Genomic DNA, 21,171 nt, shown 5'->3' with positions numbered 1-21,171 from the left:
TTATTTTTTTTATATTTAACAAGTATTATATTTCATAAGTAAATAATATTGTTTCAGAATGAAGCTAGGTGTACCAAATTTACCAAACATACCCAAAGATCGCGAAACACTCCGCAGAGATGGTCTGGTGCTATTTAGTAAACTTATTCGGACGAAAAATGTGGAAGGCTTACAAGAAACCATACCAGAAGCATCAGACGACAGGAAACAGAAATTAACGGTGAGTTTTAGAACTTATTCGTTTTTAAAAAACTCAAACACTGGCAAACAAATTACATATCACTAGCTGTTGGGCAAAGATGGAAAAATTTGCTTGTGCATTTTTTTTTTCTTTTTTAGAGTAGTTTGGCAGATAGTTTACTGGCAACAATAACAACTATTAAAAACAAAGAATTTTGGGTGAATTTATTGCACTATAAAGAAAATTTCCTGAAATATAAACATTTAAGATGCTGCTCATGTTTAGTCAAAAAATTATAAAAAATTACCTATGTGTTGGTAGTAATGTTATAAAAAATAATTATGTTGAATAACATATATAGATGGGTTTTGTGAATTGAATGAAAAGAATGAAAATTGGAAAAAAAGAAACTAATGAAAAATAAATATACCAGGGCACTCAAACGACTTACCTCTTTTTGCCTACACTCTTCGGATGCACGTAACGTTTTTGAGGAAATAGCACAAGTAAATAAAAATCAGTGTCGGATTTCTGCACTAGTGTTTGCATAGTTGGAGTTCTTCTTCTGGCTGTACGCGCACTTAGATCGCGCACACTGGGCAGTACAGAAACCATCTGAGTACGAGTTTCAATTTGAAAAGAAGTTGAGTTTAATTAATCTTAACCAAAAAATTGACAATCGAATATTGTAAAGAGAAATAAACAAAAAATAAACTATTTATTTTTGCACATCATTTATATTGTACTAATAATTAATAATAAGTATTTTAATCCCAAACCTAATTAAAGAAAACTAAAAAAAATAATGAGATGCGTAGGTCTTAAAACCATGTTTGTCGTATAATACTCAAATGTTAAATAAAAAATAAATGTTGCACATTGCTGCATTTCGCAATGTACTAGACAATCTATGAACCCCTTTATGTATACAGGGTTATTTAAATGTATTATATTTATTATTTTATTTTTGTATTTAAAAAAAATAATTAAATTAATTTTTTAAAATAGATTTTAAAAATTTAAAAATTGAGTTCAATAATGTTTTGATACATGTAATTACTGAAGCCAAAAACTGGTGCAGTTCCCAATTCCATTCTATACCGCTTTAACGATATCTTTACTGCTGGACTAGGTTTTTGGGCGGGGTCTATTATGGAAATACTATCGGGTTTTGCCTTAGTACCATAGAATATATATTAAGGCGGATTTTGACGACTCGTGTACTTGGCAAGTACGCCAATAATTGCGTACTTGGCAACTATACTATCTTTGTAAACAACATTTTTTTCAACAAGCTTTACTGTCACGCGGAGCGAAGAGTGACAAATAATTGCGCAAAAGTAAACCGCTCACACGACATGGCAAATATATGCCAGTAATAAATGTTTATCAAGTACACAAGTCGTGAGAGTCCGCCTTTAAATATACAGGGTGGCCCGTCGAAAACGTTCCGCAAGGCATAACGGTCAGGGTAATTTTTTTTTTTTCAGAAAATCCAAAAACAGGTCAATTTTGTTTGTGAGGGAGACAACTTTTGCCCCAAAAATGATTGCAAAATCTTCAACCCTCTAAGCGGGGGTGTCATCCCCCAACTTTTTTCAAATGGGAAGGGGGTCAAGTGGCGCCGCAATGAAAAGAGCTTTCAATTCTCTATATTTCCCTTCATTTTTAAAAATCGGTCGAGTCATTGAGAAAATATGAAATTTGAAAAGTTTATTTAAACATTTATCAGAGTAAATGATAAGGATAAATTCCTTCGACCAATTTACTATTTTTTCTTATTATTTCTAGATGTTTACGCATGTTTTCACTTGCCACAAGGTTGAACGATCAGGTGCGGTCTCAATATCGTTAAACTGACCCACAATAGAATTTCCAAAAATACCAGCCCGCGACGATCAAAATCGTCTTCGTTGACTTCTTGTACCAACTGAATTTTGTACGGGTGGAACTTGTGTTTTTTTAATATCGTTTGGACACTTGTACGATTCACTCCGATCCAGGTCTCATTGGCTAATTTTCTTGTACTCTCAGTACAAGACTCAGCGTACTATCCATGGCAACTTGGCCGAATACGAATACCTCCATAGCTTCATTTACTACAGGATTTTCCCTCTGTCTCTTTTTATTCATAACGGAACCAGTTTCGTGAAATTTTTCTACTAAATCGCGGACAATTTTGCCATAAAGGTGTGTGTCAGGATGGCGTTCATTGAATATCTGCGCAAACCGATTTCCACATTCATTATTTTTCAAAATAAAGTTCGATTATATCCACTTTTTCTGCAAGTGAGTACACCATAATTGTTAAAAAGTTTAACGATATTGAGAAGAACTTCAACGCACAATTTGAAAAAAGTTGAGGGATGACACCCCCGCTTAGAGGGTTGAAGATTTTGCAATCATTTTTGGGGCAAAAGTTGTTGACGTGTTTTCGGATTGACGTGTTTTCGGACAAACAAAATTGACGTGTTTTCGGATTTTTTGAAAAAAAAAATATCCTGGCCGTTATGTCTTGCGGAACGTTTTCGATGGGCCACCCTGTATAAATCTATACATAAAGTTATAATAAAATTGTATAGTAATAGTTGAAATTTAAACTCAAGCAACATATATTAAGATTAATAATTCACTACTTTTATTTTTATATTTTATGAGTTTTTATAGATCTTTTAAATCAATTTGCTTGAAGCAGCATAAATTTCGGTTTCAGCCGACAGCTCCTTGCTATATTAATTTTGAGATAAAGCACGATTAAAAAGTGACTGAACAAATTTAATTAGCGTTATAAATTATATCTGTAGCTTGTCAAGAAATAATATTAACTAATAAAATCTGACAAACTTCACCATTTATTTCATTTCTTCTTCGAGATTTTGACATTTAAAGATATTTTTTACTTGTAAGTCCTAATTATATTTTTTTAAAACAATGCAGAATATATTATTTTAAATATTTAAGAATTTTAAATAAAATGTAATGTGAAAATAAAAAAAATGTTACTTTTGGTATTAGAGGAAAGCAAATTATAGAAATTTGGGAAAAATATGAGAAAACAAATTATTATAAACTATGAATGAAAATATTATAGATATATTTTTATCAACTTATCTTGGATACGAACTATCGGAAACAAGAAATGGCAATCTTAGTCAAGCAAATTAAACAAAAGCAATCAACTCAGTATCAATAAATTCGAAGTCGGTCAAAGAATGTCAAGAGAAGCAGAACAAATTAATCAAAGAAAATATAGTCCTCTTACTCTGGGTGCCAGCTCACGAAAGGATATAAGGCAATGAAGAAGCAAATGAACGCTAGAAAAAGAACGAACACTCCACTAACTAGACCAGAACCGTTCTGCTTTCCAAGTGGAAACCACTTGGACAAAAACTTGAACGCGGAACTCATGAACCTAGAAGAATTTATCCGTAACCTGGAATGGGAATCCTCCATCAGTTTAAGACACTCGAAAAAAATTCTCAGAACAACCGAGGAAAATCAAAGGTTTTCCATGATTTAAATATGAACAATCTTCAGATTGTCACGGGGTTTCTAACAGGGCACTGACTCCTCGACGAACATCTCAGTAGATTGAAACAACGGCGAATGGAAATTCTGTCGGGAAAATGGAAAAATGGAGAGACATTAGAACACGTCGTTACTGAGTGCGCCGGGACGACAACCATTCGTGCCATAAATTTTGGTACGTCTGATGTTGGTGACGGAAAGCTGGTCTCTGTGGAGTCATCTCAGATACTGGCTTTTATCAAAACCCTGAAACTGTACGATGAGTTATAACTCAAGAAAGGGGAACACACAATAGATCTGTAAGGTCGCGGTGATTAACCCATCTCCTAAACATTCTACATTCTACAATATCAATGAGAACCGTTTATTCCCGAATAAGATCTTTCGATTTGTTTTCATTCAGTCCTCATCTTTTGCTACCCCTTACCCCAGAGCATTGACGCCAACGATAAGAATAGTGTAGGAAAAGACGAGAATCACTCACTTAAGTTCAGTGATGAATGATGTCTTTTGATCAAGATGGTTTTGCTATTGACAGTTAAAAAAGCAAACACCTTTCATCGTCAAACTTTATGATCATATTTTATAAACGTTGTATAATTTTTAGTTGATCAAAATTCTTAATTTAATAAAAACACATCTTTAACTATAAAACAGCATACACAGTATGCCAGAAACAACCCGAAACATGTCAAGGTCGCATTTCATCGCCCAACTTTGTACGCATTTCGATTTATTTCCAGTTGTCTTGACCCACTTCGCTTTGCCTCGACCTACTTTCGATTCATAAAAGCGCCTGAAAACTACCCGTGAGGAGAGCGAGGGGGGATTTTTTTGCCTCGTTCAATTTTGTTTTCTCTCCTCGTTCAATTTTGTTTTGTTTTCAGCTGTTTCTAAAACGTGGCGGTATCTGTATCGGAGGCAAAGGATTTTTTTCATAAATCTCAGTGAAATAAGTATATATTCTAATAGACGTTTCTAAAATAGCTGTTGTTACGATGATATTTCGTTAATTACATTTCGTTTTATGTTATATTGATATATATTCCACAGAATTAATATTTCAACAAGCGTTTATTATATGTATAACAGATATTTAGGAACAAAACTTTTCACTTAAACTGCAGAAATAGAATTATGTACAATATTTTTGAGAATTAATTTTATTATAATGAATTAGTATATAAAATTGTATATGATATGTTTGTTTACGACCTTAGTTCATTAATATAAAAGTAGTATTGCTTGATGAGTAATACTGGTACTCAATCATGTACTTACTCATCATGATGATGAGTAATACTGGTAACATTATCAATATATTCGCTTAGCAAAATTATTATTTTACCCGATGTCAACAAAAATATGGTCTACGGACATTATTTAAAAGCAATGTCCTTTTATTGTTCTTAAAAGAAATCTGTAAACGATACTTTTATTAGCACCCAGCATGGTTTGATATACATCCATTCAACTAGTATTGATTATGCAGGGATTTAGACAATTAAAACTTGAAAAACAAAACCAAATTAGTAAACTAAACTTTGCTACAGGCTACAGTTTAAATTCTACTTACTTAAATGTTAACTGTTATTAGAAATAATAAATAATTAGGCGATTTTCTAAATAAGTTTGTGTATATTTTGTTCGTGAGGCGCAATATCGTGGATAATAAGCCGATAAATGGTAGACCGCTAGTTAGTCACTGTTTTATTTTTTTTACTATATTGTAATTAATAATATTAGACAATGATTAAAACTAAATATTCTTCAGTAAACTTCGAGGATTAGCCAATTTAATTTACCATCGGGTGCGTGTTTTTCCATGTTTACTTATTTTTCTGAAGCCAAAACAACGTTTGACCTCGTGCTATTTTGTGATTAATAATAATTTAAATAATAATATTATTATTTTTATTTTTATGCCCGTGTTATAAAAATGAGTTCCCACGTTTCCTGAAATTGATCGAGACGCGCCGTGATCGGTTGTTTGTTTTTTATTGTTAATAAATATACAACTATAATAATTACAAAAGTTACAAAATAACAATAAAAATAATAAATATTAATAATAAAAATCATGTAGCCAATCACGGCTTATATTTATCGTACTATTTCCATAAATATTTCGGGGATAGTGTAGCGGCTGTTTAAAATGTTTTCTTCAATTTACTGTTCAATAAACACACATACATTTCCACTCGTGGCATTAAAATTGAAGAAAAAATATGATAAAAGAACGATTATTACGTTTTTTGATATTTCCACTTTTACCACTTGACACTGCTATCGAGGTGATTGATTGGATACGATGGACACGGTATGGGTCCTTTGTATCCACAGAAAAAGGGTCCGCCAAAACGTCAGAGCTCACGTTGAGGGTTTTAGCCGCTAGAAGATTGATTGAATCCATATCGACAAAAACACTTACGATGTCATATTTTGGCAAATTAGGTTATCTTTAAGTCTGTTTAATGGAAAAATATGACAGGATGGACTTAAAACGCTGTTAAAAAAGGGTGTGAAAGAATGCATTTTAATGAAGAATTTATGAAACAAAAACAAATAATAACCCCTCGATTGTCAATAATATTTCAATTTCTAAACCAAACCTGAACAAAACAAACAAAATATCTTGTTTTGTTTAGTTAGTACGAAGATCCTGTTGCACATAATTAAAACCTAAAAATAGCTACTTTTGTCAAATTCAAATAAATTTAGCATCAAAAAACAAGTTATCAGTGGCTCTTTACTCATTAACACAATTTTCCAACCAAAAAACAAACACTTAATTATTTCGGAAATATATTTACTCGCAATACATTTATTGCGAAATAAATTTCAGCTTTTGTATAATTATCATTGACTATCATTTTATAGTATAGTAATTTAATAAGGCTCATTAATTTATATTACTATGACTATTATTTATCTATATTAAATAGTAGATTATTAGTTATACCGTGCTGGCAACTCTTACTTTTGGGTCAGTATTTACATGTATGGAAGTAAATCGCATAGGGATCTTATTAAGTCGGAGTGCGATGGTGTGATGTTACAGTATGCCTTCCCCTATCAAGTAAAGTAAAATCACGATCGCAAACCGCTTAATTTTAAAAGACTTTTTTTCGAAAAGACAACTAGATAAAATCATTAGATATGTTTCATCTGAGATTGAATTAAACGGATATCGTTAGGGTGTCCATTTTTTTACAACGAGAAAACGTCAATAATCGTGCTAATTTTAAAACTCAACTTTTTAACACATAACACGCCATAACTTAAGAGCCACTTTAGATATTGAAACTTTTTTTTATTTTGAAGATCGAATCTTTTACAAGATGCTTAAATAAGAAAAATTCGATAGGCTTGTTTTTTTCCATTCAAAAATTTTAAACAATTCATCTATTTACTTTTAGTGCATAGCAGTTTTTAGCAATCTGTATAACTTTTTTATTTATAAAGATTTTCACAAACTGTATGCGAAGAAAATATAGCAGAAATGTTCAGAAAGTTTTTGAAAAAACTACAATCAATTATTTCTAATGGATTTCGAGATATCGATTTTTGAATTCAGAGTTCTAATAACGAGACCACTGTCGAACACTAACTCAATTCCACTTATTCTTGCTCCATTTTTTGCTGACTTGCACTTAAAAATTTTCAAGCTATAGGAAAAATTACAACGACTTGTTAATAAATAAATAAATAAATAAGCACGAGACGTAATTAAATCGTGAAGCTGAACACATGATGCCCACCCTTCCCCAGAATTTTAAGTACTGACAGTGATACTGATTGGGTCTTGGGTTAACCAGGACCGCGACAAATCTGATATATATCCCTTCCACGTCTGTTAACAATATGCACAGTTTCCCGGTTTATTTCATACGTTTGGTAAAGTGTTTACTGTTCTCTCTTTGTTCAGTACATTATAAACGCATTGTACTCTTCTTACATACGGAAATATCGACCCAAAACTAACCTTTGCCAGCCCTTAGTATATTCCAGGATAAAGATAAAAAATCTTTCATCTAGTTTAGATGTATATATTTATATCGGCCTCCCCAATTTGTTTCTGTTTCAACAGAGTATTTTTTCAAAGATATATGATTGTTATAAATTCAGAGTTCATTCTTTCAAAGCCTGAATATATCTGAGTCAAAAATAGACTTTCTTTTTATCTGTTTTTTACATATCAGCCTTCGCCGAGATTTTATATTCAGTTCGCCGCATGTTCCTTGGCAACGACATAAAATATATGTTATTTTTATGTTTGGAGAATATTATATCCTGTTTATATCGATGTATATACAAACAATAAATGTATTACTTACAGTTAAGTGGTATTTTAGTATTGTGTAGAGGCTGTCTCATTTTCGTGAGTTTTACAGGATTTCTCGTTTATGAGTAGAGATACGAAGATGCGGTTTTCACATCACTGTGTTACTTTTTAAGAAATTAAAGATGCTACACACAGATTTTCCTTAGCCCTCTTAGTTTCTGAAATACAGACCGAACTTAAAAAGTTTGAATTTTCGACCTCCTTCGTATATCTCGATTATATTACAACTTATTGAAAAGGTGAAAACTGAGTCCCATAGAGTTTTTCACGTAGAATTAAGTGGCGTCAATTGTGTAGCTTTCCAGCTATTCAATCCTCAATTGTATAGCTCATAATAATTACAATAAACTGTTATCCCAACAAACAAAAACATAGAATGTAAAAAATACAAGTTTCGGAACACAATTCTTCCACTATAAAAAGTTGTGAGATCTCATGTAAAACCAAGTCAATTTATTTTATTTAGTTTCTCTTTAAGCACCTATTCAACAATTTTGTTATAAATTGTTAGTATCAATATTAGTCATCTTTACTTCTGTAATAATTATAATGACTTGGCAATTACACAGCACTATAATTATAAAAGAATAATCTTCCATCTCGATTAGTATAAGTAAATCTGAACAGTGCCCTTAAAAATATATTTTTAATTAAAATAGAATATGATATCGTGCAATTGCAAAGTCAATATAATTAGCAGAGAGATGGAGCAGGTGCCTTTATATAAAAATCCAACAATTCTATCACCGGTCCTCCTATTACTATCGCCGGAAAGTCCGTTACCGGTAACGGCTAGACAGCTAACTTTTAATCCATAAGGATATTTCGGGATTTTTCATTTTTTCGTTTCATTATAAGCTTTATAATAATAATAGCTCCCGTGTATAGCGTTTAACACCTTGGGAGTAGCAAGGTACAGCTTGCTATACTAGAGCCGTTCGGTATACAAGGAAAGTAATGTGGCTAGCACTACGCTTCAACCGCCTATTATTACCTCAGGATTGTGAATCCCAAGTACTCATTTAAGGCTGAGTCGAATTAGGTACCCAAACTATTTTTATTTTAATAAAAATAGTCGGCTATAAGCTTTATGCTTATTATAAGCTTTATGCTACGTAAAATTAAAAATTTGAAGTTTGTAACTCTTCTATAAGTACCTTAGAATGTTGATGATGTGTCAGTGAGTCAATGTCGAAATTAACGAAATTGGACAAACGATAATTCATAAATTATGAGGTATAATTACTAGATATTTTAATAATCTAGCTAGCTATAGTATATCCTCACGTATAGCGAAATTAATTATTATTGCTTTATCTACAACGAAGTTGCAGGTTGGTGAAAAGTGCCGCTAATACCTTCGAGAAGAAGATGGTACGGCTACGCTCAACTTAGCGGGGGCACTGCCGTATTTAATATTAAGATCGATAGTTCAAAATTAGATTTCATCATCATCAGCTTATTCAACCATTTCGAATTATGGTGTAGCCTCCCTCACATATTTAGATACTATCTTTGTAGTTGGACCTATAGTTTTTTAAACTCATAGTCCCATCGCAGGTTTGGTGTTCCTCTAGGTCTCTTATTTTTGATATTTGTTTTGATTCTGTGGATAACATCTATTACCTGGATCTTTTGTCGTATCTACTCTATTCCTTTACGGTCTTTTTGGTTATTCCCATCATATTTTGTTCCATTGAACGTTGTGCCACCAGCAATTTCCTTTATAATGTCCGTTTTAAGTGTCCAGGTTTCGCATGCAGAGGTCATGACTTGTAGTACACATTGGTCGAATATTTTCTTTCTTTAGATAAAGATTAAAATTAGATTTAACAATAAAAAAATCATAGATTGACAACTTAAGATATGTTGACATTTGCCTGGTGTTCCATTGTAACATTGTTCATTTTTAGAGTTTTAACTTAAAAATTAATGCAGTTTTCTTAACTTAATTAAAAACGGCTTGCCCTAAAGTGTTTAAATTTGATATGTATATTCAGCATACACAGACCTTTAAAAAATCTATTTACGACTTCGCTGTAAAATCAACATGGGAGCCAATTTTTGGACGGTTCAAAATTTGCATGGGATTTTTTATCTTTCCACCGCCGATGCACCACCCTGTATACCCAATAGGATTTGTCAACAAATAATAGACTTTTACTGTAGTAATTTTGTATCTAACAACCATGGACAATGAAGATGTATTGTGAATTGTTTCTACTATAGCAAATTACACTTCCATGGTTTCTCTATAATTCAAACAAGTTTAGTGCAGTAATTAAAACCGTAATAGGTATATTGCCCAATTTCTCTATTAATGTTTTACTACAGGACTCAAGGAGTATAAAACAAGAATGCATATAAAATTATAAGCACCGTAATTAACTAAGAGTTTCTGAAGTTTAATTTTTTATTAACAACAATAGTACTGTAATTGTTCATTTTTGATATTAGAAATGCTATTTTTTTAAATATTTATTATCAAACAAATCCACTATAAAAACAAAAATCTGAAAAAAGCCTGGGTATTTAGCCACTGAAAGAGAAATTTGAAAACTAAAAAGGTTATACTTTGTATAAGTATATTATTATTAGTTTATTATTTGTTTTTATGTTTTATTAAGTTACGGCTAAAACCCGTATATTGGATAATACTAGAATTATACAGATAATGTTAGTATTATCCATTTCAACTGGATTTATAACACTTAAACCTTGCCATTTTTGAAATATATTCAATTTTGTGAAATTGTAGTAAAAAAATTTAAGGCTTCATTTGTACTCAACTCCAATGGTATGAAGGTTTTAATGCTAAATAATTACTGAGGTTTATTTATTGATCAAATATTGTATTGTAATAATAAAAACAATACTACCTTATACAGAGTGTCTAAAAATTTATTTTAAATAATTACTAGCTTTAAACGGCAATAACTAGTTTAATTTAAATAGACCACCCTGTATATTTTACGAGAATCAGATGCAAAATTTAATTGTCTATCAAATTATATCATACCATTTATTACCTATCTCTTCAAGTTTTTGTAGAAAGTGCATTTTTTATAATTTAGACTTCATTTATCAATATACCTACGGAATATTGACATTTTAGATTTTTTTGAAGCAACTAATGTACAAGGTGGGTCAAATTCGACGCTTTTAAATGGAAACACGCTTTTCTATCGGAGATAGACAAAAACTAATATCGATGTCTGCAGCTCAATTTTTGTCAAAAACATGATGGTGAAAACCGCATATCGATATCTGTTGACGTTTCGGAGTTACGGGGTGTTTTTCAAAAATATGCATTTTTAACAAATCGCTGTAACTTTTTTGCTATGGAAAATTCTGTATTTCTATGAAAACATTTCCAGAGCACTTTTTTACGTAGAATTTAATGGTTTAAGTATAATTTTTTGAAAATAAATAATTTAAGAATTATAAACAGAAAATTTGATTTTTTATATGGGACACTCTGTATATTTTTAATTTATTCAAAAGATTTCTTTCCAAAAGATTTTCTTTCCAAAAATATAACACACTTGATATTTTGCTCGATTCCTCTTCGAGATATAGAGTATATAAAAATTCGCCCGCTTTAAATAGGTAGGCTTTGAACGGCACCGGCTGTAATGCAAAACAATTCTAGCTGTGAGCATCAGTTAAAAGGAAAATAATATTTGCTATGAGAGATACAGATAAAGTTTTATAACAATTTAAAATATATTTAACCAACATCAACACATTTAAACTATATCTAATAACAATAAAAATAAATAGCAAACCAAGACATGAGATTTTGCTACAGGTGTTCGACATATCGACCGTCTTCTGTTATGGACAGACGGGGTAGTTTTTGAACATTTCTCGCGGAATTCATTAACTCAATGGGGATGAGAGATACCCTCTCATCTGGATCTTGGTTAGCTGTTCAATTATTCTTGAAATTGGCTGCAAAAATTTGCTGATAACTTCAGCGTTCTTAGGCGGTGCGTCGTCTTGCTGGAAAAATATGTAGTTCCATTAAGGGCATATCATCAATAAGGGGTCCAAAGCCTACTAGTTAAAAGTGGCGAACTTTTAAAAATTCTGTATTTCGAAGGGGATTATAACAAAATATCAAGTGTGCTATATTTTTGGAAAGGTAATTTTAAATTCTTTTCAGTTAATTAAAAATATAGAGGGTGTCCCAAATAAAAAATCAATTTTTCTGTTGATAACTCATAAATTATTAATTTTAAAAAAATTATACTTAAACCATTAAATTCTACGTAAAAAGGTGCTTTGGAAATGTTTTCATAGAAATGCAAAATTTTCCATAGCAAAAAAGTTACAGCGATTTGTTAAAAATGCACATTTTTGAAAAACACTCCGTAATTCCGAAACGGTAACAGATATTGATGTGCGGTTTTCACCATCATGTTTTTTATGAAAATTGAGCTCCAGACACCGATATTAGTTTTCGTCTATCTCCTATAGAAAAGGATGTTTCCATTTAAAAGCGTCTGACCCACCCTGTACAAAATGCTAAAAATGATAATATTGCAAGCCGATCTGTTTACAAAAATAAATCTATTTAAATCTTTGTAAAATAGTATATCAGTTAAATATACCACCATTATATCCGCCGAAAATTAGTTAATTATATACTTACTTAACCACTGGGGAAATGGTTCTGCATTTCCTGTGCCGCTGTCCGGCTTTGTTTGCACTCACCACTTCAACCAACCAACCAACATACTTAAATGTTTTAGTTAATATAAATTATTCTAAATAAATGAAGATTTTAATCAGAAATCAATATAACAATAAGTTATGAAAATGAACAACCGTTTCCTCGGTGATTACAGCTTTGTAAATCTTGAAGATGTTGCCGGGAAGAGCATAACGGAAGTCACCTGTTACCTTAATGCCACCGAATGGTTATAAACAATTATCAGTCCAACTTTTCCATCCCTAGGAATAGGGTCTCAGAGTGAGTGGTATCAAAACGGCAATTCTGCTAATTGGAATTCCACAAGTAGTCGCACTCACTACTTCAACCAACCAACTTACATACTTAATTGTTTTAGTTAATATAAATTATTCTAAATAAATGAAGATTTTAATCAGAAATCAATATAACAATAAGTTATGAAAATGAACGTCTCTGTTGTTATAAATAAGGATAGGTGCGATCGCATAATTATTATTGATAATGTTATATTTAATGTTAACATTACTACTTTTTCAGTGAATCTTTAAATCTGTTGTTTTTTGTTAAGTTCGTTATTTAAACATATGTATGTAATACACTCATATTAACACTAATCATATTTTTACGTTTTTATTCATCATTTTCAATGACCCCCCGGTTGCATCTTTGTAAAGGACTGTGAATTTTTTTCATGAAATATGCGAATTATATCGACAATATTAGTATATGTACTCTTTAAAATTTGTTACATCTTTAAAAATAATCTGAAATGTCAATATTCGATGGGCATATTGATAAATGGGATCTAAATTATAAGAAAATTGTATTTTCTACAAAAACTTGAAGAGATAGGTAAAAAATGGTATAATACAATTTGATAGACAATTAAATTGTGCATCTGTTTCTCGTAAAATATACTGAGTGTTCCATTTAAATTAAACAAGTTATTGCTCTTTAAAGCTAGTAATTATTTAAAATAAATTTTTAGACACTCTGTATAAGGTAGGTTCGAATTAAGGTTCTTTGAATTAAGAATATTGAGAGGCTTTAAATAAGCAGTAGGAATGTTTAGTTTAAAAACGGTTATATTTAAAAAACCACTTGTTATGGTAATTTTGAAATTTAGTGGTAAATCCACTGAGCTAAAAAAAATACAGTATTCCATTTAAACAACTTTAATTTGAAAATATGTTCAAACCTCTATGTTGGCAAAAATTCATCAGAGACTTTTTCCCATATATGGTTCTCTAAATAACACTTCAACAAAATGTATCGCTATTGTGATTTTTTTTTGTTTGCACTAAGTAAAATTGATCCCAAGTGCTTATTTGTAGTAGTATCTGGAATCCCTATAAATCCAGCAAATAAAAAATATATATAAAGCAAGATAATGGCTCTGGTCGCAATAAATTTGCTTTTTCCATCTGTTCGGCCAAGATAAATGCTCTCAAATAAATAAAAGAGTTACAGCAAACATTTCGGGTGAATAGCCCATTCACACGTGAGTGCGTACCTCGTTTGTTTTATCACATTTCATAGCGTGAGAGCGAATTATACCAAGTGCGTAAAAGCAGCAGGACAAAAAACGATTTTTACTTTATGTTTTCTGTTGCTTTTTTATTGTTCTTTTATGATATATTAAATTAGATGGGGAAAATAACACATAAAAGAAAATACAACAAAGTAACCATAAATGTCGCGATCTTTTTGTAAGGGTTATGTGTTTTATCTGCTTTTAGGAAATGGCTTCTATCAGCCCCACATACACGCAAGGTATGGATGCACTCCAGATATGATATTACATATCCCTCGACTCGATCGTTCAGAGTACAGATATTTTGGTATTCACAAACGCGTATATCTAATCTTTCATATGCGATTCTCAAAGGTATTAATCTCGCAGTTAATGGCAAAATCTTTTGATTTGTGACCGAATTCATCGCGCAATCCGATATTTTAAAGAAGTTCAAAATATCGTGGTAAAATATACAGGTTGGCCCATTAGTGCGAGGAAGTCCAATATCGTCCTAGTTGTCGAAGGTATGAAAACATGCAACGTTTTATACAGATGTTGCATGGTTTATAAAGGAGCATATCTTAAAAATATTTTGTTGTATAAAGGGTATACATACAGGGTATAAAATTCTGCATCTAGTAGACTATTTTTATTTAAAGCACTATGCCGAATGTCAACATTCTATTTCTCATTTACTATAACTTTGGTTAAAAACACTATATCGGAAAAGTGGTTAAAAATTGGAGTGAGTTTCATTTTTTTAATACTTAGTTATACTTTCCTAAAGACCAAGGATAATAGAATAAACCCGCGAAGAAAAATTTACATTATCTAATACAGGGTATTTTTTATGGTGTCGCCCACATCGCAATATTTAAATTGCTATATCTCTTTTTTTTTAAATACAATACCCTGCATATTATTTTTCTTTAAGATGCAGAATTAAAAATTGAACATTTTTTGTATTTAGAAAGTTATTTTTAACGGTTTCGCAGATATTTGTGGTATTATATTACATATGGCTCTTCCAACAGTAAATTTTTATCAAAACCACCTACCTAGTATGATCTTTGTCTGGTATTTTACTGTTGAAACCCCCATATGTAATATAATACAGTGAATATCTGCAAAACCGCTAAAAATTTGGGAACACTTTAATTCGTAAACTAAGTTTTTTATAAACTAGTATTTGACGTATTATACGGGGTTAATCGAGGGGTTGTTTTTTTACCCTAACTTTAAAATACCCTGTGCAATAATTTCGTGTGTAAATTTTCCTCAAGCATAATTTACGATTAGACCCATGACTCCTGAGCATTTTGTTTTTTGATCTATGTCAATACAAGTTTTGACTAATTTTTAAGGGCGAAATGAAGTAATCACGATTTGCAATTTTTTCATCTATCATTACTTTTTGATGTAATTTTTTAATATGGCGAGATGGTTTTGGTGACTATTGTCGTAACGTCATATTACGCTGCATTGCACACTGAATTCTAAATTTAAAAAAAAACGTTAAATTCTAACGATGCAGTCCTGGTTTTAATAAACATTCACAGCGATAACAGAACTAACGATATTAAAGAAAACATCTGCAATACTCAAGTATACAAACAGAAAAAAAAATTGTAAAAAATACCCTAATACTTTGTATTGCCTCCCTTGGTTGCTATAACTGCCTGTATACGTCCGTTCATACTGTCATTGAGGTTGCATATACAGGGTGGTCCGAACTGTATTCCGGAAACTTCTGTAGCATATTCTGCAGACAAAAAGAAGTTAAAAACTTCTTATAAATATGTCCTAAAATGCTGAGTTTCGGAGATACAGGGTGAAGAAGTTTCATTTTTATTTCGATTTTTTCCAAATAATTTCTGAAGTAACGTCAACATTTGGATGAAAATTGGTGTCTGGTAGTTTTTTGACATGAGAAATTTGATGTCATTATGACTCCTATTTGTAGGGGGCGCCACCTACATGTGTTTTAACTGTTTTAAACAATAATAACTTTTTGTTCGTACCTGTATAGAACTACTGGGTGAAAAAATATATATTTTCGTAATTTTTTACGTAAAACATTTCTCTTAGTGAAAATCGTTATGAACAACCCTTCTCGAGATATTTAGAATGGAAGTAGTCAATACATATCATTATTGACAAATAATAAACATGCTGAGTAGATAGTTATTTGACTGATATAAATTTGGGAAATTTTCATTTTTTTTAAATAAATTATAAAATTTTCTTCGAAAAAATGATAATTGCTGATGATTTGGCACAAAAACATTTAAAATTTATGAGTTAAGTCTATTAACTATTTAGTCAACATATTTAATTTATACGAATAATGACAGGTATTGATAAATAATTTTGATTTCAAATATCTCGAGAACTATTACTCGTAGCGATTTTTATAAAGAGACCTTTTTTACGTTAAAAACATCGTAAATGTATAATTTTTTACTTAGTAGTTTTATACAGGTACGGACGAAAAGTTATTACTCCCGCCCTCTACAAGTAGAAATCATATTGATTTAATAATCAAATTTCTCATATCAAAAAACTCGCATACACCAAATTTTATCCAAATATTGACGTTACTTCAAAAATTATTTGGAAAAAATCGAAATAAAAATGAAACTTCTACACCCTGTATCTCCCAAACTAAGCATTTTAGGACATACATTTATAAGAACTTTTTTACTTATTTTTATCTGCAGAATATGCTGCCGAAGTTTCCGGAATACAGTTCGGACCACCCTGTATATCATATTGCGTTATGCTTTCCCATTCTTCTCTAAGAACCAAGCGAAGTTCATTTAATGAAGCTGGTACCGCTTCGGGATCTCTAAGCCCAGCAGTTCCCAAATGTTAAACATGATGGGCAGTCATAGTAGTGTATAGTTCACATTAATCACCAAAGACGCCTTGTCATATTGAAAAATACCGTCAAAAAGAAATGATATTTGAAAAAATTGAAAATTGTTGGTGGCAAGTTCATTTCGCTCTTAAAAATTAACCAAGGCATGTATTGATATGATCCAAAAAACAAAATGCTCACGAGACATGGTTATGATCGTAAAATTATATTTTAGGAAAATTTACACACGAATTTATTGCACAGTGTGTTTTAATGTTAAGGTAAAAAACAACTCCTCGATTAACCCTGTATAATATGCCAAATACTACGGTTTATAAAAAACCGAGTTTACGAATTAAACTTGATATAATTATATACAGTTTGCTAAAAAATCATGCAAATAGGGCTAAAAATAACAAAAATATAACACTTTAAATTTGACCAAAAATTTCTTCGTTGCGTTTTTTTTTGCATCTAAGTGTAGATTTGATTTTTATATCCTGGACTACAAATAAAGCTACTATTTTTACTATTTACTTATTACTAGTCTTATTTACTGCAGTCCAGATTTGATTTTTTGCCATTTTTTCAATAAATCCAATATAGCCCAGTTATGTTACATTCAAAATTTTCTAAAATATATTTTTTTTCTTAAATTTTAAGAACAGCTGAATTTTTTCAGTTTTTGTTGTTCAATATTTAAATAATAGAATATCCAATTAAAACAGACAAAAGAGTAACTTATGATCGAACACAGTGTTAGCTTGGATATGACGATCGATGACATTCACCATGTAAAATGACAGCGATTTTAACTCTGACGTCTGAGTGCTACATATTTTAATGCTAACGTTATGTTTTTCTTTTTTCGATACTATACTATACATACTGTACAACTATACAATCAAAAAAGAAGGCATCAGAGTTACCTTGGAAGTAATGATCGATGTTATTTATATGTATCTAAAATTGTATGGTGAATGACATCAAAGTATCTTGGGACTATTTTTTATCATGCTATAGAATTAGACATATAAAGCTTTTTAGATAATTATTTAATATCAATTTTAAACATTACTAAAATAAAAAAATTATACTTGTAGAAATGAAAACAAATTATTTGCTTAATGAAATTTACAATTAATAGGTAGAATACCTAGTTCAACGGAAATTCAGGAAAAATAAATAATTTTATTCCGGACATTTTTGTTTTTATGTCTGTTTTATTACAATTTTAATTTACAAAAAAAATACACAAAAATGTTTTTGTAAATAACAACAAAGTAATCTAAAACACGTTTATAACGTTCAACAGAAAATTAAATTTAAATTTCGGTAAAGGTAAAATTTATTTGTGTGGAAACTCTTATCCTTTTTTTAATTCCCTTTTTTGTGAACTTCAAAGCAGTCTCTTAAAATTCCATTTGTACAACAAATTAAAAACAAACACTTTCATGTTAATTTGTAATTGGACCGAAAACTTTGTAAAATTATAGACGTAATGAAACTATAGCGTTTTCAACAGAATAGAGAATAGTGCCAATACGAATCTTAGGTTACGGATGTGGATGCGTCTAGTCTTGTCAAATTGTATTTTTTTGAGGAGAAGTTTTGTTGTAGTTCTGATTTATTTTGTTCTTTATGTTTTTTGGTTACATGGTTTTGTGTTTTGAATTAATTTCCTTATAAATATAATATAGATCCTGTTAACTCCAATAATGTATTTTTTCAGAAATAATACCTCTATACAAAATAAAAGTGGATAGAAAAGAATACAAAATAAAAGTAGGTAGAAAAAAGAGATACCTACTAATTCAGTTCTTTATATTTTTTCCTCAGACAATCCGATTAGGCTCTAGCGCTGCGCTGCGCTGGTTCAATCAAGAATATAACTCAATTATATAACTCTAATCAATTGAAAGTAGGTTTACAAATTTCCTTTTTTTTTCGGTCATATTTCTTCTTTGTTTTTTTTTTTAATTTTATATAAGTGTTTATTTGTAACTATCTAATGTACCTAACATGTATTTATTATCAATCAAAAATGCCTAGTACCTAGACCTACCGAAAATCGCAATCTCAAAAGTATCGTAACGACTGTAACGGGAGCATCAACACCAACACCCAGGTAACAGTTCCAGTTACTACAGTTCGCGACCGACGAAAACTCGACCATACGGTCTAGCAGTTGCGCGACCACTGGACTGGAGCGAAATACATGGCTGAATAGATCGTTAGTCATGGCCGGAACAGTGATTTTTTAATAACAGGTACAACCTGTACCAGTTGCAAAATATACCTGTTCCAAGAAACCTGTTGTAGTTCCAAACTGTTCCAAAACGTAAATTAATACCGTACTGGCATCATTTCTGTTTTTCGGTTACATGCTGGTGCGTTTTAAATAAGTGTACATATTTTCAGGGCAGGTAGACCTCGATAAAAGAAACAATATTTTCTCTTTACCGTTTTTCAACAATAGCCGAGTTATTTTTTTAAATGTATTATACCTGTAACAAAAATATTTTTTTCTTAAATAAGAACTACTGGATTTTTTCTTTGTTTTCGTTCCTTTAAATTTAATCTACTATCTACATATATGCTGCTATATTGCAAATATAATGTTGTTTAACTAAAAATTAAAAAAAAATCACAACAAATTTTCGAAAAATATAAACTTTTCAAAAACATTTTTTCGCGAGTATGAGTAAACCTCATGAGTATAGAAATATATATATACTGCTTTAGTGGTGGTATATATACCACCACTAAAAATATGTGCACTTATTTAAGACTCACCCTGTAACATCACCAGCAATTTTTTTTATTATAAAAAAAGTCTTCACCTATTCTGTTTACATTAAAAAACTTTCGAAAAATGCATAAGAAAAATTTAGTTGCATCTTAATTAAATATATTAAATAGCGGCAACGCCGCCCAAACCGTTACATTTGTTTTTTAGGTCTCTCTTCTCTATCCCGATAACAGATAACAGCTGAACGGTCCCGTCCGCTAGACTAGCGAAAGCGATATACGACCTCGATTCTCAACTCAAAACCAGTTCTTTTTACTGTTTCAAGTCCCTAACTGTTCCAAGTCCTAAACTGTTCCAAGTCCCAAACTGTTCCACATGAATAAAACAGTTTCACACTTGTCTTTATATTTATTTTCTATGCTAAGTTGTGGCCGCAGTGTTTTGAAACAGCTGGAACAGTTGGAAGTGGAACTGGTACAGGATAGGACATAAACCTGTTCCAAGCCAGTTCCAAAACAAACCTGTTTCGAAAATAACAGATCCTGTTCCAAAGCATCATGACTATAGGTCGTTACCAGTTACATATATTCGCGACAGATGAAGCAGTCGAGATCGCGCGACGCTACGTACCAGTTCCAGTTACTGTTTACGTTCTGCTTTGCGTTCCAGTTCGCAACTGACAAAATTGCGACGGCTGGAGCGAAACACGGCGCTATGCGGTTACTGTGGTTCGAGCTGATTCCAAGAGCCATAAATAATTTACTTGCAAATTATAAATAATGTATAGTTTTGTCGTTATTATGATCGTCGGTCTTAACTAACAGGTTCCTAATTCGTTGTGGAGCACGACACGACGCGACGTTACAAAAAAATTGGCGCCGGGAGGCACGTATAGCCGCCCATCCTAAAATATGTTAATAAAAAGTTGGTAGCCAGTTCTTTTAGTTTCAAAGTAAATGAATTTTTCCAATTTTTTTTTATCTCAAAAACTGCGACTTTGACTGATTTTGATGTTACTACAAATATTGTTGCAAATATTATTCCTAATCTTAAATTGAAAACCGCGTTTCGCTAGCTACTGTAATTTTGGAGTTGCGATTTTTTTTAATTTTTAACCCCCTCCCATACCCCCTAACCAAACCCCCACCCCCACCAAAAACTAATTGCCAGATTCTCGGTTGCCACAGTATTTCTTTGCCAAATTTGTTTAAATAAAGGTTTAGCGGTTTTTGAGTTATCGTATTACAGACGGACAGACAGACACCATGAAAATATTTTGAATTTAGGTCA

At 31.2% G+C, this 21,171-nt stretch overlaps 1 protein-coding gene across 1 annotated transcript in view; it reads left to right on the top strand.

The window, feature by feature from the left end:
* Positions 1-21,171, top strand: part of LOC115889494 (probable cationic amino acid transporter) — a 357,520-nt gene that overhangs the window by 220,045 nt on the left and 116,304 nt on the right. Inside the window, exon 2 of the mRNA XM_030909498.1 lies at positions 58-220. Coding sequence (XP_030765358.1) covers positions 59-220 — 162 coding nt within the window. The 5' untranslated portion in view covers position 58. The remainder of the gene's footprint in view (positions 1-57; positions 221-21,171) is intronic.

Source organism: Sitophilus oryzae, unplaced genomic scaffold (assembly GCF_002938485.1).
Source record: "Sitophilus oryzae breed Bouriz unplaced genomic scaffold, Soryzae_2.0 scaffold_815_pilon_pilon, whole genome shotgun sequence".
NCBI lineage: Eukaryota > Metazoa > Arthropoda > Insecta > Coleoptera > Curculionidae > Sitophilus > Sitophilus oryzae.
Note: the sequence above shows the minus strand (reverse complement) of the source record. Positions and strands in the feature narration are given on the sequence as shown.